The sequence below is a fragment of the Denticeps clupeoides genome, chromosome 12 (genome assembly GCF_900700375.1).
Source record: "Denticeps clupeoides chromosome 12, fDenClu1.1, whole genome shotgun sequence".
Classification (NCBI taxonomy): Eukaryota; Metazoa; Chordata; class Actinopteri; order Clupeiformes; family Denticipitidae; genus Denticeps; species Denticeps clupeoides.
The window spans coordinates 12,787,860-12,812,223 of record NC_041718.1 but is presented as its reverse complement, the minus strand read 5'-3'; the positions used below and the strand labels follow the sequence as shown (position 1 = coordinate 12,812,223).

The 24,364-nt window shown below is 41.5% G+C and overlaps 1 protein-coding gene across 2 annotated transcripts in view; it reads right to left on the bottom strand.

The window, feature by feature from the left end:
* LOC114800709 (potassium voltage-gated channel subfamily D member 3-like) overlaps positions 1-20,350 on the bottom strand; it is a 45,995-nt gene extending 25,645 nt beyond the window's left edge. Inside the window, exons 1-2 of one of the 2 annotated variants that reach the window (XM_028998415.1) lie at positions 20,223-20,350; positions 18,559-19,732 (exon numbers count right to left, since the gene is read on the bottom strand). In XM_028998415.1, the coding sequence (XP_028854248.1) occupies positions 18,559-19,658 (1,100 nt within the window). In that variant the 5' untranslated portion in view covers positions 19,659-19,732; positions 20,223-20,350. Of the gene's footprint in view, positions 1-18,558; positions 19,795-20,222 lie in introns of both variants that reach the window. The other variant, XM_028998414.1, reaches the window with a different exon arrangement.
* Between the last annotated feature and the right edge of the window lie 4,014 nt (positions 20,351-24,364).

Genomic DNA, 24,364 nt, shown 5'->3' with positions numbered 1-24,364 from the left:
AATACACAAATTGAAAAAAAAAAAACTATTTCACGTTACTCTTTCACAGACCACTGGATTAGTGTGGCAGACACACAGTTCCCAGACTGGAGCCCAAGAGACTGTGCAGCAGTGGCTGCTGCTTTTCTGGACAGCACCATCCCTAAATATTGAGTACTTTACCCGGTTGTGTGGACCCATGAATCTGACCTTTACTGGGTTCAAGTTTTTTTACACTCCAGGTGAATCTCTAGTGACAATATTTTCAAGTTGGATTTAAAAAAAGTCAGGTTGTTGGTTTCAGAGGCTTTCTTAAAAATAAGATTTCATAGTGTCATTTCAAACTTCAATTCATCAAGCTTTGAGAGAAGCTGCTTTTTATAAGATAAAACAAGCTTACCTATCCTTTATTAGTCCCACAAGTGGGAAATTTACATTTACAGCAGGAAGTGGACAGTACAAGATAAAAGCAGCAAAAAACAATAGCACAGACACTATCAACTGTATATATACAAAAGATCAATGTACAAATAAGCAAATAAATAGTCCTAGAATAGAAAAAACAAACCAGTGAATGTGAGTTGTAGAAATAAATGTGGGTATATACATAATGTATATATTTGTGAAATTTTACGTATGTACAGAGTGAGTAGATATAGACATAAAGCACTGACATATTACACATATTGCACATATTGGAACAATTGTGGGGCAGTTAAAGGAGCGAACCTGTAATCAGAAGGTTGCCGGTTTGAATCCCAATCCGCCAAGGTGCCACTGAGGTGCCACTGAGCAAAGAACCGTCCCCACACACTGCTCCCCAGGTGCCTGTCATGGCTGCCCACTGCTCACTCTGGGTGATGGGCTAAATGCAGAGGACAAATTTCACTGTGTGCACCGTGTGCTGTGCTGCTGTGTATCACATGTGACAATCACATGATTAGGTATGGTTAGGTATGGTGTATAATTATGTCAGGCGGCAAGGTGCACTTTAAAAAAAAAAAAAAGGAGAAAAGCAAGAACTAAGGAAATTCAGAACTAAGCAAGGCAACTCATCTCAAATGGCTCAAAGCCATGGCCATGCAAAACTGCAACAAAGCCAAAGCAGTTGAAAGCGAGCATGCTTCACAAGTTGATTTAGACCTAAAAAACTGGAAATCAACCGACTGTGTAATTAATAATACCACCCATCCAAATTTCTATTCATCAGGGGTTACTGAAGAAAAGACAGTGCCCAAGGCGTGTAGATCTTCTAATCATTCATTTGTTCGCTTGAATATTTCCTTTGAGACTTGTTATATTACACTATTCTTAGGCCAAATATGTAATTTCACTGAGTTCTTTGGGTTGCCGATTAGCATAAACCTCACCAGAAGAGAAGATGAACAGGAAACAAGCTAACAATTAGAGCACAGTCATCTCACAGCGTCTGAGGCCAAACTGATTTCTTGGTCTGAGGGACAGCTGAGAGACGTACAGTGACACCCAAGACTCGTTATGATTGTGTCATTAATAAAAACACAGTGTTTCATAAACCATTAAACCATGCAAGGTTTCTCAGCAGAACATCACTCAGTGTATCACACTGCTGCCAAATATCATCAAGTAAATGCCACACAGCAAAAGAAAATCAGAGCAAACCACCTTCCCAGATATCTCCAAAGACCATTTTCGGTCTATGGTGCCCACAGTAGACACTTTCAGTGGTAGACAGAGGACTCTGATGGGTCTGCAGCTACTTGTACAGTACATCTAGCAGGTGCATCTATGATCATATGGTTTTTTTAATAATAAATATATAATATAGAATAATAATAATAAGTTATTACTGATCAACACTGTTATTATTTTTGTAAAAAGTATGTATCTATATGAAATTAATGTTTTTTAATAGTTTGCTTTGGTTTTTAACCAGAAGACCACATAAGAATTCATAACTTAATTTAAGAAATGATTGGTGACCTACAGAAATCATATTTATTTTCAACATAAAATGTGTTTTTAGTTGCACAGTTTCTCTAAAAATGTTTTGTTTTGTTTACAATATAATACTATGCATTTTATATTTGATTACATACAATAAATTGTCAATTTTAAGCAGTAAAGGTTTTTTGCCTCTTTTCTATAAAAATATATATGTATGACTGCATATATGTGTGGTCATGTGTGACAACATTTAACCCTTCACCCTTGGTGAGCAGTGGGCAGCCATGACATCAGTGGCACCCTGGTGGTTTTGGATTCGAAGCGGCACCCTTCTGATCGTGGGTCGGTTTCCTTACCCACTAGACCCCCACTGCGGTCCCCAAATGCTGGATTATATAGTGCAGTTTTGTCCAAGAGTCAGAAAAAGAAAAGAAATCTTAACCTTCATGTATGTAAAATGCATCATGAATGTACAGCATTCAATTTCACGGGCCTGCAGGCTGCAGGAGATATGGCCTGCATGTTAGATAAGTCAAACTATAACTAGAAAATAAAGCCCCATTTTACAGTGCATGAACTAACTACTGAGCCCCGTGGACTTGTAATTTTAACTTGTATTTTAATCCACCCTCCACACTTCGAATTTAAGGGAAATAGCCTAAAAATACACCACATCTTACAACACAGACCTCCAGAACTCCAGCATGCTGCTGGCATACTCATCTGTATGCTGTGGCCTTCAAGGTCCCCCAGGGTCCCACAATGATTAGTTAACCCCTGCCTTCCACAGCCTGCACCGGATGAAAAAGATGCCAGGAGTCCACCACTGAACGAGGCAGCCATTTACTATGAAACTGGCCCTTCTACATCTAGAAGATTCAGTAAATAGCACAGTTCAGTCAGAGCGGAAAAACTGGACGAATCACACCTTTCAAAGTATCAAAGCAGGGATAACACTTTATAACAGAGACACCACCACATCAGCAGATTCCGATAATCAGATGTAAGAGAGGAACAGAGTTCATTGTTCTCTCTGGGGGATCTTCGGGCGTAACTCTCTTGGAAAATATGAAAAAGTTTCTGCTGTCAAACGTTTAATAGTGAAATTTCCACCTCCAGAGAGTATGAGTATTAGATTCGGAACACACTGCATTTGAAACTACTTTAATGATCAGCATCCTAAGCATTCAAAGAAGAACGGATTCGGGAGATTAGAATTTTTCTAGCAGCCGTTAACACTAACTCAAAAGGATTCAGAATATAATTCAGCTCATTAAAACAAGAAGCTGTATATTTTAATGTTCGTCCCAATGCTTTTATGTCAATTTCATCAGAGGTTGCTCTGCCAGGTCTGAATTAATTTATTTTTTTCCCTTTTTTCTCACAAATAATGCTTTACAAATTGCAGTGCTGCCAACGGGACTTCATTTGAATAAAATACCCTTACTACATGTAACAGAGCAATGCAGATAACGTAATGCATAATAACAGCATTAAAAAGTCTCAAAGAAACTGTTGCTTTACTGTATTTTGTATAATTGTATCATGCAAATGTTCCAATGTTTCTGCTGAGAATTTGGCGTATAGCTCGATGTCAGATTCCTTTTGACCGATGTGCTGACAAATTAGACTGGCCTGTTACTGAAACAGAAATATCACAATAATGTGAGATATACACTCTTGAACAAAATGTTCAGACCGAGGGGCAATTAAAAGCATCTGCATTCCGGGCAGGTGGATCATAACCGGGTTGTAATCAGAGGTTCAAAATGCAAGAAGAGGAAACAGGCGCAAGAGACAAAGGAGCATCGAGAGCAGGCAGTTTAAGGAAGACTGCATTAAGTTGGAGCATTTATAGTTAGGATACCGGCACTCCAATTTTAAACTGACAAACATCTGCTCTTCAGTGAATGAGGTTGCTTAGCAACACAACCAACAGCTGGATCATTGTAGAAAACAAAATCCAATTCTTTCTGCCTTTATTGGCACAACAACCAATCATTGGCACTTAAGTGTGGCACAATAGCAATAATCAAAATGATCAAAATATGTTTACTTCTTCCCCCAATTTCAAATTAATAGGCAGCAGAGTGGGAGAGTCTTGCCATTATTTTAGAATTTGACCTTTTTAAAAAAAATGAATCAAATAACGCTTATGATGACTAAAAGAGAAGAATACGAATCAGCCGTTTCTGTAAAAATAAAAAGAACAAAACCAATATGATTAAAAAAATATGGAGATTTGGGTTGAGAATGCACAACTGATTCAACAGTATATAGCAGGAGAAAATGCTTTGGAGTCAAGGGAGTCAGCGAAAAGGGCAAGACAATATAGCACTCAGCTTGATGTATCCATGGCGACCCTTGAGAGAGGGTTCAGCAACTTTCCCGGTATGACCTAACATATATTCTGGATACTGCAGTGTCAGCTCTGTTGCTCCGTGAGCAGCACATGAAAGGAGCTGTTTGTTAATCTCCGGGTAAAAGATATGGAGGCCTTACTTCTGTTTTCAAGTCTTATCGCCGACCAACAGAATGCACAAGAGGGCAGTTCAGTCGCCTCTCCGGACCCCATCGGTGCATCTGTCACATTAAAAACAGACATATGGTCAATTGTGGACCTGGTTTTGATTTTAGTAAGAAACATTATTATTAGGGATATGGATTAATATGGACTGGAGTTTGCAGTGGACTAAAAGGTTTGCTGTTCGTGACTTGTGAGGAGTAATGGAGACTCTACTGAAACTCCTCAGGAAAAATGCTTTTAGATGAAAAAGAGATGAGACACTTTTGCGCTAAAGAGAGTCCAAATTGAAACAGTTTAACATCAAAGACACGTCTGCTTCATATTGGTGAGGACATGCCATGACTCCAAGGACTGAGGATTTGTTTTAAAAAATCTATAATATCCCCACATATTACAAGCGCTTATTCATGAACAGTGAAAAATTCACAGTATAGGAACTTCATGTGGGATTTATTATTTTATATTTCTTCTGCTACCACTAAAATAACATTCATAATAATGATAATAACAATAATAATAATATTCAACACTCACATTTTAGCGTCATTGTGAACACGTGGAGTGAAAGGATTTGTACAAGTTGATGTGGCGTCAGTCTGCAGAGCCCTCTGATACTAATGAAATGTCAAACAAAAGAATCTCCGTCATTTAGGTCACTTACCCCATGGGCTTGTGACAAAACTGAATTTCCTTTAAGGTCTTGATAGCATCTGGCATTTTGCTTCATTAAATGTGGGCACACATTCCATTTCCTGTTCATGTCCCCTCATTCATTTTTCACTTTCCACAGGGGTTCATCCTATTCAAAGTTACTATGGGAACGTCTACGTTACTAGGACATAACTAAAAACTCCAAATTGGAGACCATTGTAAGGCCTTTATATATTTATGAACCTGAAGCCTAAAAATCCCAGAGTAACTGTCTATACAGAAAGACATTCTGTATACATTATATGCATCAGCTATATCTACACTGTGAAAAGAGGACCGGTTACAATAATCAATGGCTTTATTGTTAAATAATAATAATAATAATAACAATAATAATAAGTGATTTATGTAAAGGTAAATGAGTTATTTATTTATTAAAAAAATACAAGTGGCAGGAAAACCAACTTGTCAGTATCCCAAGCCCCACATGGGTCATTTCATTATGCAGTCACCCTCCTAATGTTTATTTTCCTACATGAAGTCTGCGTGCAACAGTAGTGCACACTGTGGCCCACCGTTCTTTGCATATTAATGTCAGATGAACCGCCCTGAAAATTGCCTGTTGAAACTCACAGGTTGCCTTTCAAATTTCAGGTTTCCCAAGTGAGCCCACAAAAAAAAGGTGCATTTTTCCAGATATGCTTCAACCGCAGAGGGGTTTGCAACTCCCCCAAATCAAATTTCGCTTATCTGAAAGTGTGCTCAAAATATATTCATATGTGACAGGGGAGGGATGTTGTTTGTGTTGTGGGGTGTGCCATACTGTTTCTCAAGGGTATAGTGAAGGTACATGGATCTGTGCACTTCACTCTGCCATAAAATCTTGACAAATCTAAACTCTAAATGATGACTTTGGAGGGTTATGTGGATTTCCATATTCCCCATATGTTCCCCATATATTCCACACTTACGATCTCCTCCTACAGCCATATTTGTCTTTCTAGGGTGAAGCACAGCCTGAAGGGTAAAGGGTCTGCTTATTTTTGCTACCTTTGTCTTCAGGGATTCAGTCAGGAGAGGAAGAGGAGGAGCAAAGTCATTAGATTTCCTCAAGTTCATTCCATCATCTACAGGTGCAATCTTTCGTCATGTTCAATGTAATGGGAACTCCGGGGCATATTTCTGCACTCAGAAGTGAGTCAGTGGAGCAGGCATACACAAATACAAATCCCTGGTGGATGCCTTGGCTTCTTTTTATGGCTGTGAGCAGATGCAATGACAATTACACTTCTGTCAAACCCAGTGATAAAAAAAAGAGTGTAATGCCATTATCCCATTTCATGGAAGGCAAATCCCTACAGAGTGGCATGATCCAAAAGTTGTTACTGTTCCATTTAGAAGAAGTATAACTGCAAATATGCATATCTGCTTTAAAACTGGAATTAAAAAAAAAATTGTGTTGCACATTGGCAACAGATGTTGCCATGCAAAAGGAACAACTACTACAGGATACATAGTTCTCATAGGTTGGTCAACTCCGTGACATAGGCGAGATTAAGACAGACTGACTTGGCATGGACGGGGACCACTGTGAAGGGACACATGGACAGCACAGATTGCCCTCCCCACCTCAACTGTGGGGCAGGGAGCATGACTCACTGCTTAGTGGGCAGCATAGTCACATATAGCCCGTTCCAGGGTGTTTATATAGAGCATCATCCTGAAATGTCGGTGCGCATCAGGATCATGAAAGGTAAATAAGGGCAACAGTGAGGCGCAATTTTTCAGGTCAAAATCATACTCTGGATAAGATAAATTGATAACCTATTGACCTATTGATGAGCACTGGTTTCTATCATGCAGAATGAGGAAGTGTTTATGAGAGTCATCAGTCAACGGGCTCACTTTTTTTTTTATATAAAAACATAATTAAAGATTGTGTTCTGGGTGACAGAAATAATTACACGCCAATTTAGTTTCTCTTCTTATACAGATAGCTACCAAGCAGTACTTTCTTTTTTATCTATTTATTATGTAAATTTGAGGACAGAACAATTAACCATATAGAGCAAATCAAATTAAATTTACAGTAAGACCAGTTTTTGTGATGTGAAAAGACTCTAAAAAGTGTCTCTGAAACACTTTCCCCAATGACACACACAGTCCGCATACCCAGACTGCTATTAAGATAAGGGCGATTCTGCCTTGATGGATTCAAAATGCCACTCAGCTCCCATAATGGTGAGCATTAAGGTCTCATAATAATACTGTTGGTTCCATTCTAGAATGAGCCACTTTTATATATTATATCATTGTCATTTCATTGAAATGGCAAGCATGGAATTCAAATAGTGCTGTAGGAATGGTAGAAAACACATAGTTCCCTGTGTTAAATTCAGGGGCTGTTGCATTGTTGGAAACATATAAAACAAGAGCCCAAATGGGATTCTTCCAGATACTGCAGGTTGAGCGACTTGTGACCCATTAGTTTAATCACAGAAGTGCTGTGACTTATTTTAAGGTCACGGCTGTGCATTATGATGGAGAGTTAGACTGAATTCACTCATCTGCATAAATAGACGGTGATTAACTGATACAATTGCCCACAAATATCAGCATGCCATCTGTGCTGCACATTTTCATCAATCTCTCTCTCCAAGCTCTGGCAATCATTGCATCTGATTATAGCAAAGCAGTTTAAAATGATGGCAGCCATAACCATTATGCAACTGAAGTGTCATGTTGTGTTCCCCTGTTGTAAGCCAATGTGCGTGTTAGCAGTGACTTGCCATGTTTTATCAACAGTGACTAACAGCAACCCACAGCACCTTATGAGCTTCGTAATTTTCCTAACAAAAGGTCTAGTTATATGCTGTCTGCTGAATAAATGAGAACACTGCAATATTGTCAGGCAGTTCAATTAGCAATGCAACCTAATGAAGTTGCTGGTTCATAATGCATAAAACGGCAACATAATACTACGAGCAGATTTAAGCAAATATCATACAGTGATCACAATAATATCACAGTGGTGCATGAATTCACTAAATATCCAATGCTAATAGCGTATTCAATTAAAATCCAATTTCCAAAGTGTGACTGTTCAAAATGTTGCAAGATGTTAGCGATGTGCTGTCCTTTTATTTCTTCTAATGAATTTAAAGAGGGGATGTCAATAAATGAACATACATCTGTGAAGTGCATAGGTGGCCCATGTATATCTAAAATATCAACTAATGATGGCTCATGGGAATCAGGGGGAAAGGGGGTGGAGTCTATGTGAAATAAATACTAAGTATGTTTTTGCATTGAAATCTTTAAAAATGGCTCCATCTTAGTCTCCATAACTGTAGGTGGCCAAACTTTTGACTGGTAGTTTATATGCCTAATATGCCTTGACCCATGTCCTTATATGCCTTGACCCATGTCCAAAGCTGCTTTTGCTTTCCCAGACACCCCAACATCACATAATGTTCCTCTAGGCTGATATGAGGTAAAAGTAAGAACACACACCAAATTAAAAAACTATACTAGGTTACACCCTACATAATACAATAATAAATTAATGGAGTTTTAAATATGAGAATCCCCTAAAGCATACTGGCAATTCTGAGTCTTTCTGCCCAATCAGCATGTGTGTAAATGTCTGACATTACAACATCTGGTAAAGATGCAGAAGCAGGGATTTATATTTGTAAATACTTATTTCATTTATTAGAATTTTTTTATCATTGATCAAAATCCAGCCTTGCTAAATATGCAAATTATGCTGAGTTCATAATTTTTTTTTTTTTTACTACCAGAGTGTTCATAACAGCAAATAAATGTCTGTCACATTAGTTCAGTCCTCATATTGTGTTATAACTCAGTTGGACTGATATCACTTAAATTGCAGCGGCCACAGCTTAAGTTGCCCGCATGCAACGCGTTCCAAAAAGAATTATTAGGTACCACCATCTTCAAGAATTTCAAGAACCCACATGAAGCCTGCTGACAGAGGGAATAATTTGTGATACTCATTTATTATCAAGTCTATGAATTTTAATGAGCGGGAGCAAGCCTTAAACGTGTCAGCCTGTAAAATAAAGGCAATTTGCCCAACACCCTCTAATCCAATCAGGGGGTCAGTTTGTGTAACTTGAGTAACACATTCTACAACTTAATCCTATGGCTGAATGTTTGAATGAGCGCTTTACGTCACTGAATCTAAGGTGAGATGTTAAAATGGATTTGCATGTGTGCCTTTTTCATTTCTGAATTTAAATGACTACTTGGGCCCGATGCGGCTGAAAATTATGGCTTATGTCTTATGCCTTCCTCAAGCTGTATTTATAACCGTAATATAATCACATCAACCCACAATAAATAAACATGTGGTCTTATAATAACTTGAGGTGCTCAATCAGTGCCGACCACAGAAACGAACGAGGCAGAGCAGCAGGAAGTGTGTGGATTCGGCTGTGGCCTCGAGCTGAAAAATATGCCAATTTTACCCATCACTTGCCTTAAGTACACAGAGGAAAATTATGCATTTCTACAAAGTGCCGTACTGTACTTACACCCATTGATTCAAAATGTAATTTTTGCATTACATCCAGTGTATATGAATGAGTTGTGAATGAGTGTTGAAATGGATAAAGAATGTGAAACGCACTCTCTGATTTCTTCAAACACAAACATGTATTGATTGGGATAATGAGATTTATAATGTGTAACTGTAGCATAAACCCATCCCAAAACATCCCATAATTGAGCATTTCCACATGTTCCACAGAGACGCAGATGACAGTCAATTTCAATTTGTGAAGATGAAAAATCTTAAAATCTGTGTTCATTGTGTTAAACATAATATAACAAGACCATGTAACCAATAATTTGAAGGTAACCAAATTAGCACTGATGAAAGATATATATTTCTCAGCCTCAACATTCAATGCATCATGAAATTTAATTTAGATTCAATTCATTTTTATTTTAGTGTGGTTCTGAAATGATGTATATATGAAACAAACCATAGATAAACAACTGAATTGCAGTTGAATTGCAATAACTGTAAAACCCCAAGCTTTTTGTCCTTGGTGAACTTAAATGTTACTGAAATACTTTCTCAGGCGCAAGTTATAATCTTTATTCCTGGCAACGCAATTCCCATATATGCACATCCACGCAGCAGACTAGCATGGCTCTAACCAAACCGGTGTCCCTGAGCTGACCTCAACCACCTGTTCAGCCAGATAAAGTGCAGTTCAAAAGCACCCTGCTGCTTTGGACGTGCTCTTAGGTCAGTCCCCCTCAAGGCTTCAGTCCTTCAATGGAAAACACATCAGTGGAGTCGGAGCCCAGCACACCTCTGCTGAAGAGCAGGCGGATGAGTGTGTTTCATTAGCAACACCCTGGCTCGGCCCGGCTTCACCCAGAAAGACTGTGTGCAGCTGTGCTCAGACTGGCACTCGCGTCTGTCCTCATTCCAGCGTGGCCAGACTTGTTTACAAGAGCCCGCAGACGTTAGATGGTCTGGATATTTTATTTTTTTTTTGTTGTGTTGAGTTTCGGGCCATAATAACCTGATTGAAGGAGATAAATTAGCAGAAACTGTGCTGCCAGTGTTCATCCAGCTGTGCATCCTAGTGAATATAAAGGATAAAAGAAGGGTGCAATAATTTATGCAGGCACTTCCCCTAAGTGGTCTTTTGTCTCTAAAATAAGCCACTAAACATATGCTAGAATAACCTGTTTAAACACTAAAATGTGTGCTATTGGAAGTGTATATTTCTGACTCGAGGGTAATTGTGGCGACCCAAAAAAGGACAAGGACACTAAACGACTTGGAATTAGAGAGCACAGTGTTCAGGTCGTTTAGTATTTCAGACACGGCCAACGTCAGTAAGTGTAATTCTTTTTAAATGAGTTTAGGCGGTAAATGAACCTCTGACAGGGCTAAATTAAATTCCACAGCTATCATTAGAAAGGCTCCCATTAAAGATGCCTGTGTTGGGAAATTGGCTTGAAGTTCTCTTTCTGATAAAGGGGGATATTTTTAATTTTCTTACAAGGCTGGCTCATTTTGATCCGCAAGCCTGTAGGGTGCTCGAATGCAGCATAAATTCCATTTGAAGCTCTGTTTCCCGTAAGAGGCTGCCTACTTTGTGCCTTTTTTTCTTATAATTGATATGCCTGAAATTCTTGTCTTCTAATAAAACATAAGCCATTATAGATGCTAGAAGACAATTACTGTCACCTATTACCAGTTTTATGAAATAATTCTCATCTCGTAAACATTAAAGTCAACCAAACCAGCACATTCATCATTTACACTGTGATTACTATCCTAGTATTTATCAGTAAAATATTTCTCTGCTGAAAATGACATTTCTGCTTTATATACACAGTAAATAATTTTGCAGGGTTTTTGGTGCTCAAGCCTTTATCATTGCGGATGAAAGTTTTAAAAGAGGTCAAACTGGACCAGCAAAACCTGTTATTACCTGATGTTATCCCATGACTGTCCCAAAGAACGATGATGATGAATCCTCTGTGGCCTGAGCTTTCCCACAAAGAAGGCAACATGGTCAGTATGAAATGTGTTGATTGGCCTACAAATGGTCCAGATTTTAACCATCTTAAATAACCAGGTTTTAAATGTACTGGCACCAACAGACCAGCACTTTTAGAAGATTTTTTATGAAAGATGGGTATACTAGCTTGACCACGAATCATTTTCCACTTTTCCATTCTGACCTTCAGCTGTAGACAATTCATTATGGGCAATAAAAAAAAAACACATGCCCTACTTCAGCCACTAGAATGCATGATAATATGCGCAGTTGTCTTGGTAGAGGTCCCAAGATGCCGTTTATGATGCATTAGGGATATTAAGGGTATCAAGAGAAACAGAGGAGACAAGGAGCAGATGCTGCTCAACACTGGGCAAGAGGTGTACTGACAACAGTTCTAAATCATCCGAAATGCTGAAGCTGGGTCAAACCTTAATACTGGTTCCTACTTTTTTTAAATTTGTGCAAAAATCAATGAGATTTTATATTCAAAAATTTTTAAGTGTCTTGTTAAATGTTGTTTTCATGTTGACCCTGGAAAGTTCACCATGTTACTAGTGACATTCAAGGATCAACAGGTTGATATCAGATACGCTCTTAATATCACAAACCAGATCCTGACCATTATTCACCAGCATGATGAATAGTGGCGAGCAGCTTTAATACGAAAGTAAGTGAATAAGTGTGAAACGAGCACAATGTGGGTGTGTGTTCATTAAAGACACCATCCCCTCCAATCAACCTCGAAACCGTTCCCATCCAGAGATGTTCCTCCCGATATAATTGCTTGACCCCTAATAACAGTGGGGGTCCAGCATTCACGCGCCAGAGAGAGCTCCCGGCTCATGCGGCCGGCTGCACTTCCCATCTTTTATGTCTCCGAATTATAGATTAGAGCACAAGAGAGAGCGCTAAACGCTGCTCTGAAGCAGATTATATATAGCCACTGATTAAGACAGACGGGAACATGACCTACATGCATAACATTTCTCTCACGTTACGATCTGCTAAGGAATACATTCAGGGCTCTACTGCTGGGAAAATTGCACTAATTATAACGCAGTGTCATTTGTCACTGCATATTTGGCCAACGTGTTCCCCATTATTACAGTGGTGCTTTGTATAGACGGTGACAAAACTGGAAGTATGCAAGACGGTACTGTGTCGGCCCTTAAAGGTACAGCGAGATGGGTGAAACCTCAGCTGTCAGAATACAATTTGAGGGAGGAAGGCAAAAAAAATACACAGCTGATGCACCCAAAATAGCCCTTCCCCCCGGGGACAGCGCTGGGACAGGAGCAAAAGGACCTCCTCCCCTCTCATCAATCTCACGGACTCGGTCCTGATGCAGACGGCGACTGGACATCCAGCGACTCGCAAATGGCTCCCGCTGAGAGACAAGCACGAGCGTTTTATCAGCCACCGGGGTTTGATTTAACACTCTTGCTTCTTACGAGCGGAGATGTGATTATACAGGTTTCCCCAATCGACGGGGCTGTCCATCCCATTACCTGCATGGCTGAGGCGTCTCCACTTTCACCAGGAGACAGAGGATGGCGGAAGGGCATTGAGGTCGTTCGGGGCAGTGTTTTTAAAAGGGATGCAGGACTGCTTAATCAAGGATCAATTTTCAACCCCAACTTAATTAACTAATGTCACATTCACTAGTTCACCCACTGGAATGCCTAATATAATGCTTGTGTAGCTTGATAGGGGAGTGGATGCAGTGATGTACTATGGGTATTATGAGGAGAAAGGTAGAAGGTCCAGCACAACACCTGGCCATATAACATTTTGACAGGTTGGGATTCAATTCAGTTGGGCCGGTCAACCCTTTTCAGAAAATTAGGGATAAATACTCCATTACTAATGTAATATGTTTTAGAAATAATCATATATTAGATTCTGTAAAATGTGCTCTTTAAAACAATCTATCTATCTGTATATACAGTACAGGCCAAAAGTTTGGACACACCTTCTCATTCATTGTGTTTTCTTTATTTTCATGACCATTTACATTGGTAGATTCTCACTGAAGGCATCAAAACTATGAATGAACACATGTGGAGTTATGTACTTAACAAAAAAAGGTGAAATAACTGAAAAATGTTTTATATTCTAGTTTCTTCAAAACAGCCACCCTTTGCTCTGATTCCTGCTTTGCACACTCTTGTCATTCTCTCGATGAGCTTCAAGAGGTCATCACCTGAAATGCTTTTCCAACAGTCTTGAAGGAGTTCCCAGAGGTGTTTAGCACTTGTTGGTCCCTTTGCCTTCACTCTGTGGTCCAGCTCACCCCAAACCATCTGGATTGGGTTCAGGTCCGGTGACAGTGGAGACCAGGTCTCCACTTTTTGTTAAGTACACATGTGTTCATTCATATGATGCAAACAAATTGAAAGGTGTGTCCAAACTTTTGGCCTGTACTGTATGTCTGTATGCTGCTGTTTTCTTACCAATGAAGTGAATATATGAGTATGGTGTGCACCTCAAACATGAGGTCAGTAACTGACAGAATGAGGGTTAACACCAGCCTCCAAAATCACGTGACTTTTAAAAACTTTTGTGAGATCTGTGTCGCAGCAGTCTCTCTCACTGGCGTTTACATAAGGAACCAGATGGGCCCTCCATGATCTCACCACCTGAACATATGTCTCTTCAGCAGGCTACCAAGAGGGCAGGGCCCGCAAATGAGTACAGATAGAGCTGTCTGGAATAAACCCGTAAAACAACTAGAATTTAGGGGGCTATAGCTGCAAGCTATTGTAAACCCATATCTGTCATGACAGACTAACAATTAATCAGCAGAATTTCAAAACTTTGTATGACAGGCTGTCGAATTTTTAAATTTCATTATTCAGACTGTGAAGGTCTCCTGAATTGACTGGTTTCTGAGACATAGATGCAATGTGTTCTCCATCCCTACTTAATCTTTTTTGTAATGCATAGTTTATTACATTGGCTTTTTTTCATAAAACTAATTCATTGTATGCAACACACTTTAAGAAATCACCTAGACAAATGTTTCAAATATACAAAATACTTACAAAATACTTACAACATGCACATCCACCTACCCTTGCCATTGAGAAATTTGTTTTGGTGGTTGGTAAAAGTGTTTCACAAGTTATACATTTGTTTTTTTAAATGTTCATTTGATTTGCACTTATTGGTCAATGTAGTTTATACTGTTCTGCTTATGATACAATGCAACACTCTACCAATATAATCCCAAAACTGTAATTCTGTCATATTATTCACATTATGTCTATTACAGAAAAAAAATTTAATTCACTGAAAATGTAATTCACTTTATGAAACACGAAGCCATGTGAATCCTGGTTCCAACAGAGTGACATCCCACAAGCGAATGTGAATGTGGCTGATACCTGATAGCGGTTCTTATTATAATATACAATTACCTCTGCCGTAATTGAGTTCAGATTTGATAAATCACATTAGACATGTTAAATTAATCGATTTGCCATTTATTCCACCCATTTTATGTGGTTTCACCGCATTAGGCAAGCTTCTTGTTCACTTGATACACACAATCAATTGCCCTGAATAATAATTGTTATCTATACACAAAAGAGGTCAAATGTTAGATGTACATTACTTTTTTTTTCTTCACACAGTACTCTACTACATAATATTACCATAGAAGGAGACATATATTATTCTAGTACTTTACCTATTCATTTATCAGAACTATAATTCTATTATAGAAAAGAACAGAACCTGGACAGATTAGTGACTGGCCCCCTGAATGAGGAGATGTATATTACTGTGTTCCTTTACCTGTCTGAATCTTTGAATCAGATTTTTTTCTTCCATACCAACACAGTAACAGGTGTGGTGTATTCCCACCTGGCTGAGTTTAACAGGTTTCTCTGGAGCTCAGACCTCCATGAGACGTGTAATACATGCCAGATCGGATGTAACACACGGGGCGGCACCCTCCGCATCACTGCGCAAGGCCCAAGCTGAGTCATTAGCTAGTTAGTTAACAAGTATGGCACCAGCTTCATCACGTCTCTGCTGAGAGACTTCACTTCAGGCACAAGCTATTTATAACATCTGCCAAGTACAAAAAAAATCCCACAATTTGAAGGAATTTGCATGCAGATCCAAAGGCAACAGATGAGACACATGACAAAAACTGCAGCAAACTCGCCCCAAAGCCGTGTCAGAAGACTAACATTAATGTCACTTTGTCACCAGCAGACGGATCAACCACGTTGACTTGTTCCCATTCCCAAAAGACATGCCAACAGTAAAATGGTGTCGATGGGGAAGATTTGCAGAATAACTGCATTGAATATTACTCCATACAATCTGCAAGAGTGACCCAGATACTACTGCAGCATTTCTATGCATTATTATCGAGAGACATTTTACTGGGTGACTGCTAAAATGGAAAAAGCAACAACAACAATATTCCCTTTGAGACGACAATTATCACTGCAACGGCAAAGTTTATTCAGACATCAAAGCCAGACTTTAGTGCGCCAGGCTTTTACCACAGATGTCATAAGTACACAAGCACATGTCAATATGGAGCTTTTTCAGCTGCACAGTCTAGTTGAGATGGAGTCGGACGGACGGAAGAGAACAAGAGGAGCAGCATGTCAGGATCCATAGACGTGCTCGGGGGCGCTCAGCCATGCAAAATGCTCCACAGCCTACAACACTGGCTCAAGCTCTTCCCCTTTTCACGCCTTAAACTACGTTTCCTGATTATTCTCCAGTGCCAACTATGTTGTCTGTCTTTATTTCTTTATTTTTTCAAGTTCATCCGACAGTAAACTGTGCAACACATTCAGTCCAAGTCATGTGGTATTTAAACTGCATAGACGATTAACTGCTGCAAGTAGCTGGAATGAAGTTCCTGGAACGACTGAAGGGAAATCAGCACAAATTCAAATTTTATTTGTCATCTACATAGTCATACACGGTATGATATGCAGTGAAATAAACAACGTTAACAACGTTACTGGTGCAACAATTTGTATTAAATGCAGCCCCCACCCCACCCCCCGGTATCTGGGGTTGTACAGTCGCAGACGCCCTGAGTATACATGAGTGAGAAACACCAAGTGACAGTGTGAAATCTCGAACACGACTCCACGAACACCACTTATTCCCTCACCCATGGCGTCCAGAAGGCTAAGAGGCTACTCCACTAACAAGCTGGCAGGAAACCGGGAAACTTGTAACTGTGTGAAATTCTGACTTACAGGCACCCATTAAGCCAAGCTTTACAACAGGGACTGTGGCTTCACTTTTTATGCCATATGCCACAACAACTAAATGAAGAGAGTAATATTTTAAGTGCAGCAAATGACAAAATTCTGTTTTTGAATTGTATTAGTTGATATTTAGCAGAACATTTCATATTTTATGTACATATTTTATGCATTTAGCACAATCCCTAAAACTCAACACATCATGTATGAGGGGTATAGAAGAAAAAATCTTGATAGTTCAAAGAAGTTTAACCCTCACTCAAAAACACCTTGAGGGGTTTTTGTTCACCTCGAAGAGTGGGGACCTTACTTTTACCTTTTGGGATCTATGCAGCCACCACCAACAACCTCCTCCAGCAGCTACCAAGGCTCCCATTCAAATACTGGCCAAGCCCAAACCTATTCAGTCTCAGTATGATAATGTATGAATATACTTGAATATATGAATATTCTTGGTAGATTGGTACAAAAAGAGAACACAGGACCAGGCATAACAAAAGCACTGCAACAAAAAAAAAGCATTTGTCACAAGAGATCATAAATCCTAGAATCTACCAGCAAAAGAAAAGGTATTTTTTAAAGGTATTTATGTAGACTAGGAAAAAAAATAAAAAAAGGGCAAGATCAACGTTAGGGACAGTTGCCCTTAAATTGTTGTTAGGCTGTTAAATATTATTTAAAGGAATAAAAAAAAAGTTCCCACAAATGCATTTATTATTTAATAGTAATGCTATAGTGGTAAAATACACAACAATTTTGATCAATTGTGTGGGGAAAAAAAATTGATGGATTCTAAGAAAACCATGCAACAGACCTGTAACTGGACAGAAACCAAATATATTATCAATGGCAATTTTTATATAATGCTGATATAGGAACAGAAGTTTAATATTGTTTGTATTGAGCCCTCTTTTCTATTTGAAAAAATATAGATATTAGAATTAACAACACAAGCAGTCACACATCCGCAGACGCACCAGTCGACGGAGCAAACGTGCGGCACATGCCGTTCATGTCCTTATTCGGCCCGGCACCACTGCAATAAACAGCAGATGTCATAAAAGTTTATATTTGTCAGGGGATGTGGTAATACGCACAATTAGTCAAAGTGACAGCCACTTCTACCTCCGCCCCCCCTCTCACCTCTTCCCGGCGAGGCATCTGTGTCTTTGTTTGGCTCGAATCCATTTTCCACTTTTGCAACACATTACAGTAATATCGAACACAGACCCGGGCGACTTCGCGCCCTTTCAAACCCACACAGCAGCTAAACGCATGGATTACCGGCACTGACACAGGCCAGATACAGTGTGTGTGTGTGTGTGTGTGTGTGTGTGCAGGGACTCTAGACGTGATATATATTTAATTCACCGTCAATCGGCCCTACCTTGCAGTAGAACGAGGCCTGGCGTGGTGTTTTTTTTTTTTTAATCACTAGGCATAATCAAACGGATTTGTTATTGCTCTGCATTAATATTCCTTGCATGAAAAAAAAACAATATTCCACCCAGCTATTTTCCAAGCATGACCCCAGGGGTGGTCTGGAAGTTATAGTCCATCCCAGAACCTTTGGCCACCACATGGCGACAACACACACATGCATGGCGACGACACACACGCGTGTCACCTACTTTTGAATCGCGTGAGGAACCTGACGCTCCTACAAACTCACCCCAGAGTCGTCATGGTGACAATGGTGTACCAGAAAGAGGCTGGAATGCTGGTGAACTTGCTGGAGCTGGAGCCCTTCTCGGCGTAGAACATGACGGTGGCGAAGATGATGATGGCCATGGTGAGGGAGAAGAGCAGGAAGCCCAGCTCGGAGGCGCAGCTCTTCAGCGTGTAGCCCAGGATGCGCAGGCCCTGCGAGTGCCTGGAGAACTTGAAGATCCGGAAGACGCGGAAGACCCTGAGGGTCACGAAGGCCCCGCTCACGTCCTCGTTGTCGGTCATCACCAGGCCGATGTAGTAAGGGAGGATGGCCACCACGTCGATGATGCTCATGACGCTACGCATGAATCGATACCGGCTGGGCGCGGCAAAGAGGCGCATGAGGTACTCCACCGTGAAGACCATCACGCAGGCGGTGTCCATGCAGAAGAAGGCCACCATGTAGCGCTCCCCGCAGGGCATGTCCTTCTGGGTTGGCGTAGCGCCGCACGGCACCGTCTCCACCACGTTGGTGATGACAGAGACGGCGATAAAAAAGCCAGTGACGTAGTAAAAGACCAGAGCCATGGTGCTGGTGTGGGGGTTCTCGAAAGCTCGCCACATGGTCTCCCTAAAGCTCATATCGGGCAGCTTGCAGTCCTTGTTCTCCTCCAGGTCGTCCATGAGCCTCTCCGCGTTCTCCCGTTTGCGGTCCTTGTACTCTTCGTAGCAACAGTCGCCAATGATCTCCGGGATGATGCCAAAGAACGCCAGCTCCTCGTCGTAGGCCGAGATGCACTCGTAGCGAGGGTAGTGCAGCTTGCCCGTTCGGTAGAAGTTGAGGACGCTGCGGAACGCGTCAGGGTCCCGGTCGAAGAAGTACTCCTTGGTCTCCTCGTTGTAGAAGAACTCCTTCTCCGAACTGCCCAGCAGGGTGTCGGGGTAGCGGTCCAGGGTGGTCCTCCAGGTCTGAAAGCGTCGCCCGCTCACGTTCAGAATGATGAGCTCGTCCTGCCTCTTGTCGTCCCTGGGGGCGATGGGCATGGGACACTTGGCCACCGGCATCCAGCCAATGGCAGCCGCTCGAGCAAAGGGGAGCCATGCCGCAACTCCAGCTGCCATGGCGGGTCCGGCTCGGGGGTCAGGGGGTCAGGTGGACAAGTTCAGGCCCGGCTCGGCTCCAGGTCGCCCGCCATCTTTCAAGGAGGGAAAAGTGTACAGAGGTCTCTAGTGAAAAACCCGTTTTCAATTCTTTCTCCTGCAGAGTGAAACCAAACGTTGTCATAACATTGTCGAAACGAATTTCCATTGTCGGTATTTTTAACATTACCAAAAGTTTTATGCATATTTTTCGGTGTCTGTATTCTGTGTCTGTGATGCACTTCGCTGAAAGGACATTACGCGCAATCCCGGTCTGTGAAAGTTGTCGTTTTAAATACTTTCTGGATCTATTTTATCGAACGCGCTTCGACCTGTTGAATGGCGGGCGTGAAAAATACAAAATAAAATAAAAAAACTCATTTTCATCAATCGGCTGCGAAAATCTGCGGAGCCCTTTCCACGCCGCGGATCGTCCGTAAATTGTTACGATTTAATTTTCCGCGTCGCGACTGTCGCGACAACCGGTTGCCGCTCGAACCGGCCGGTCCACGATTAGAGACGCGTCAATTAGCGGTCGCCACTCACCTCCGGCGACATCGGCCGCGCCCGTCGTGACAAGTCCCGGTGGTGGAGGCGGGTCCGCCGTGGACTCCGCTCGTGGTTCGGTCACGCCCGCTCTCCGTACCTGCTACGTGTGAGCGGCGCCCGGACACCCACCCTGCCGTCTCCCTCTCCTCCTCCTCCTCCTCCTCCTCCTCGCCCCGCCCCTACGGTAAGTGACAAGTGACTTCGAATCCGTCCCGCTGGACGTCCGCTCGTCCGATCCACGCAGGAGGAATCCGCGCAGGGGGCAAATTTCACAGTCCCCGCGGAAAAGGCGTGATTTCTTTTATAATGAGAGGCCACCAGGAAAAAAGAAGAAGAAACGTTACATCGGCGACCTTCGTGTAAATGGATGTAAATAGAGGAACCCACACGTGTCAGCTGACATGTTTAAATAAGCTGCAGCAACATCAGACCTATTAGGAGCCCCCCCCCTCCTCTTCATCAAGCCATCATTCCATCATAGGATCCTGGGTAAAGAGTTCCCCGCTTACTCCTGCAACTACTCCGATGATGATGGTTGTGAAGATGATGATGATGATGATTATAAATTATAGAGCGGATGTGGCTTGGTTCTTTGAAACACACTTGTCGCATAGCGCATGCTCGGTTTGGAGATAAAATAAGGAGGGTTCGTAAATCTTGTCTTTTGTTCATTCACACACACACAATTTGGTGGTTGGGAAGCTGCCTGAAATTAACTGTAATAACTGTACCAGGCTTGTGAAAATGTGTGCTCAGTGCAGTTGCACCTTACGTTGTAGATCAACATTTCCTTAATGCTTAATGCTTTCGATAGATTTCACATATTGCTAGATGAGTGGCAACGAGTCTCTCACCAAATGAAGAATTTTAATCCCCCGCTGAGCTATTTAATCAAACGTTTTTGCGTATATAAATGGCCCAAACCCAACCAGAGTGAGAGTATTAATTGTGTTACGTCGATCCAATGTTCCGGGACTTTAAAAAACCTGTACCGATTGCATTCGATCAGAATCGATTTGCTGAGGCTGACGCTGGTGCTGGTGCTGACAGGCTCTCTCAAAGAACAAAAGACAAAATTCTGACCCTGCTGTGCAGCCATCATATCAACTTAAAAAGCAATCTGCTCCACTGTCCAGCTCAGCTTTTAACGTGTTCTCCTGACATGATCAGTGCTCTTGGTTTCTATCTCTTTTTTTTTTTTTTTTTTCTTCCGTGAAGTCGTTGTGAAAAACTGCAGCGCAGCATACGGTGACACAACGAAATGTGTCCTCTGTATTTAACCATCACCCTTGGTGAGCAGTGGGCAGCCATGACAGGCGCCCGGGGAGCGGTGTGTGGGGACGGTGCTTTGCTCAGTGGCACCTTAGCGGATCGGGACTCGATCCGGCAACCATCTGATTACTTACCTCTGGTTTCTAGTGTTGACCTCTAGGCCACCACTGCCCCTCTTGTTTTTCAAGTCCTGTTTTGCAGTGTTAATTTGCTGACGATTACTTTACTCTTTTTCTCCAACGTTTGAGGAGTTCACCTCCACCTGCTTTCAGCCCTTCAGTCCCGTTCTGTTGGGAGCATAAAAAAACTCTCAAATACCAAATACTACTTCATTTCCATCCCAAATAATATTCTCTCCTGCTGCAGTCACAACTGCACAGCTCTCATACATCTATATTACACATAAAGCCTGCGCTTTAGTTCCTGTTTTACATGGGAACTGCATTTTAGGATTTTCAACGGGGCACACATACTGGCAAACACTGCAAAGCTTTTATATAGACATACAGCCAGGGGTAAAGACAGGCACAAAACATATGGCAATTAGCTAAAACTGACAGCGATTGTATTTATTTGTATCACACCCACACACACTTTACATTTCGTTCCATTGACAAGATCTCGTGGGGGGGGTTCTTAACGCCTACAGTCTTTTATCTTACAGGAGCTGTAAAGAATCTTAGACTAGTGCTCTTCATTTGTGCCCTCCTTTACACGGATGCCAGTTTTTTGAGGTTGAACCGATTTATAGTGCCATATGCTAGACAGATTCTGTGCCATATCCCTTTAATAAAGACTTAATGGTACTCCGGGGGATAGTCCGTGTGTCGGGTGCTCTTATATACATTGCAAAGCTGCATGCTGAAATGCACACTGCGTTGCCTGAGGCTTGTTTTGTGGTTGACTGTTTTCAGCACCTTGGTCAGTGCTTCAGCTCAATCTACAAGGAAGCTGTACACCAACTATGACAGCTCATTAATTAATCAATCACTCACTCACTCATAACTGCTCAGTACCGTTAACCCAGAGTTGCGACTGTCGCAGGTGCAGCCCGCCGAGGGGCACACACACATACCATTCACTCACACACTCACACATGCGAAATGTGGCAGCACAGGGAGAGCATGCAATCTCTGCACACACAACGTCCTCACAAATTCATTGTGATTCAAACAATTAAAAAAAATAAAACATTTTACACTCTGCATATGTTAATACTGTGTGTTTGTAGTCATTGACTGAACTGAATTTAATTACTGGCTGTTCGGCTAGACCGTAAACATCAAATTATTTTAAGGTACCCTTGCTTGTATGTCGGTCTTAGTGGTCGCCTAATACTGCATCTGAAGTCTCTTTCAGAAATTCAGCTGTGGTGCAGGGTTACAGCCACTTTTATGCAGTCACACAATTTCCCCAGGATGCGCCATTTTGGTGTGTGTAGCTTAAAATGCAAGTGAGGAGGAGAGAGGCGGGACGAGGAGGAGAGCAGCCAATAGAAGTTGAGCGGGCATTCGCAGAACTGACCTCATCCACACCATTCACCAGCCACAATGTTTGGCGCAGACAGGAAGTCGTGTCAGTGTTTTTCCCGAAACAAATCTACCCACTGGTTCTACAGTCCCGCTCGATGGAACAAAAAAATTGATTTGTGCTCATTTTTACATCCAGTCACCACGATACTGCAATGTTTTGCACGTTTTGAAGTCATGACGGTCGGTGGAGTTACTTTTATTGGGGAGCGGTGGGAAATTCTCTGGCCGAACAAAGCATGAGAAAGGGGAGGTAACCTTTCCCCTTATGATGACATAAGGGATCAAATTCCAGATCCGACCGTCTGAGCTGCCGCTCTCTGAACAGCAAAGCAGAATGGCCAAAGCACTCTTTCTACATATCGCCATTTCTGGCCACTGCAGGACCATAGACAGGCTTGGGGAACTCGTATTAAGGTTAAATAATCTCACAAAGGGAAATTTTCATAATAGGGGACATTTAAACCACTTGTAAACTTGAATGGCTGATCACGATGTATTTTTTCATTTAGCAGACTGGCTTAACCAGAGAGATCACTAGGTAAGCATTCACTACTACATCCCACCACTACCTCATCTCCATAAACTTTTACAAGATTGTTGTCCTTGGATCTATAATTCATAATGGTTTACTCTTTCTCTCCGCTTATTAGAATGTGCAACATATTCATGGTGGGGTGGCAGTCATCACAGCTGCCTGTATGCAGAATGTTGGAACAACGTGTAAGTGATACATTGCACACGTGACATTCGTTTGTCACCAAAACACGTCCCTAATGGTATTCAGCAAACAATGAATTAAAAAGAGTGAGCATCTCGCTCTGATAAGTCAGGGGGATTGAAATTCAATAACAAAGGTATTTAGAGAGACAGGTCACCCGGTTTCTTATTAGGAAGGAAGGGTTATTTTCCACTGTCAAGATAATGAAGAAACACCAATTGTGTTGTATAAATGTCCACAGCTAATAAAATCTAGACACTTGCATCTCATTTGCAAATTAATGACATTTTTTTTTCTAGATTGAAATGTGAACCGAAGGATTAAACGTTATTTTTGTCTGGGTTTCATCGTATACCCCATATATCCAGGTATCTCTTATTGCTTGACTTAATTTTGGCATTCTCTGCCTTCTTGGTATTCTCAGCAGGGACATGACGAGTGTTCTTTTGTGCGGCTGCCAGTTTGTGAGTGTCTGGGTGCCATGCACATAATGTAAAGACTGAGTCACTGTAGCCTTATGCTGTTCCTCGTGACAAAAAAGAAACTGTCATTCAGAGATGTGTTATTTACCTTTCTGTCACGCAGCACAATGCCTAGCGAACACTTTCAACGTGGTC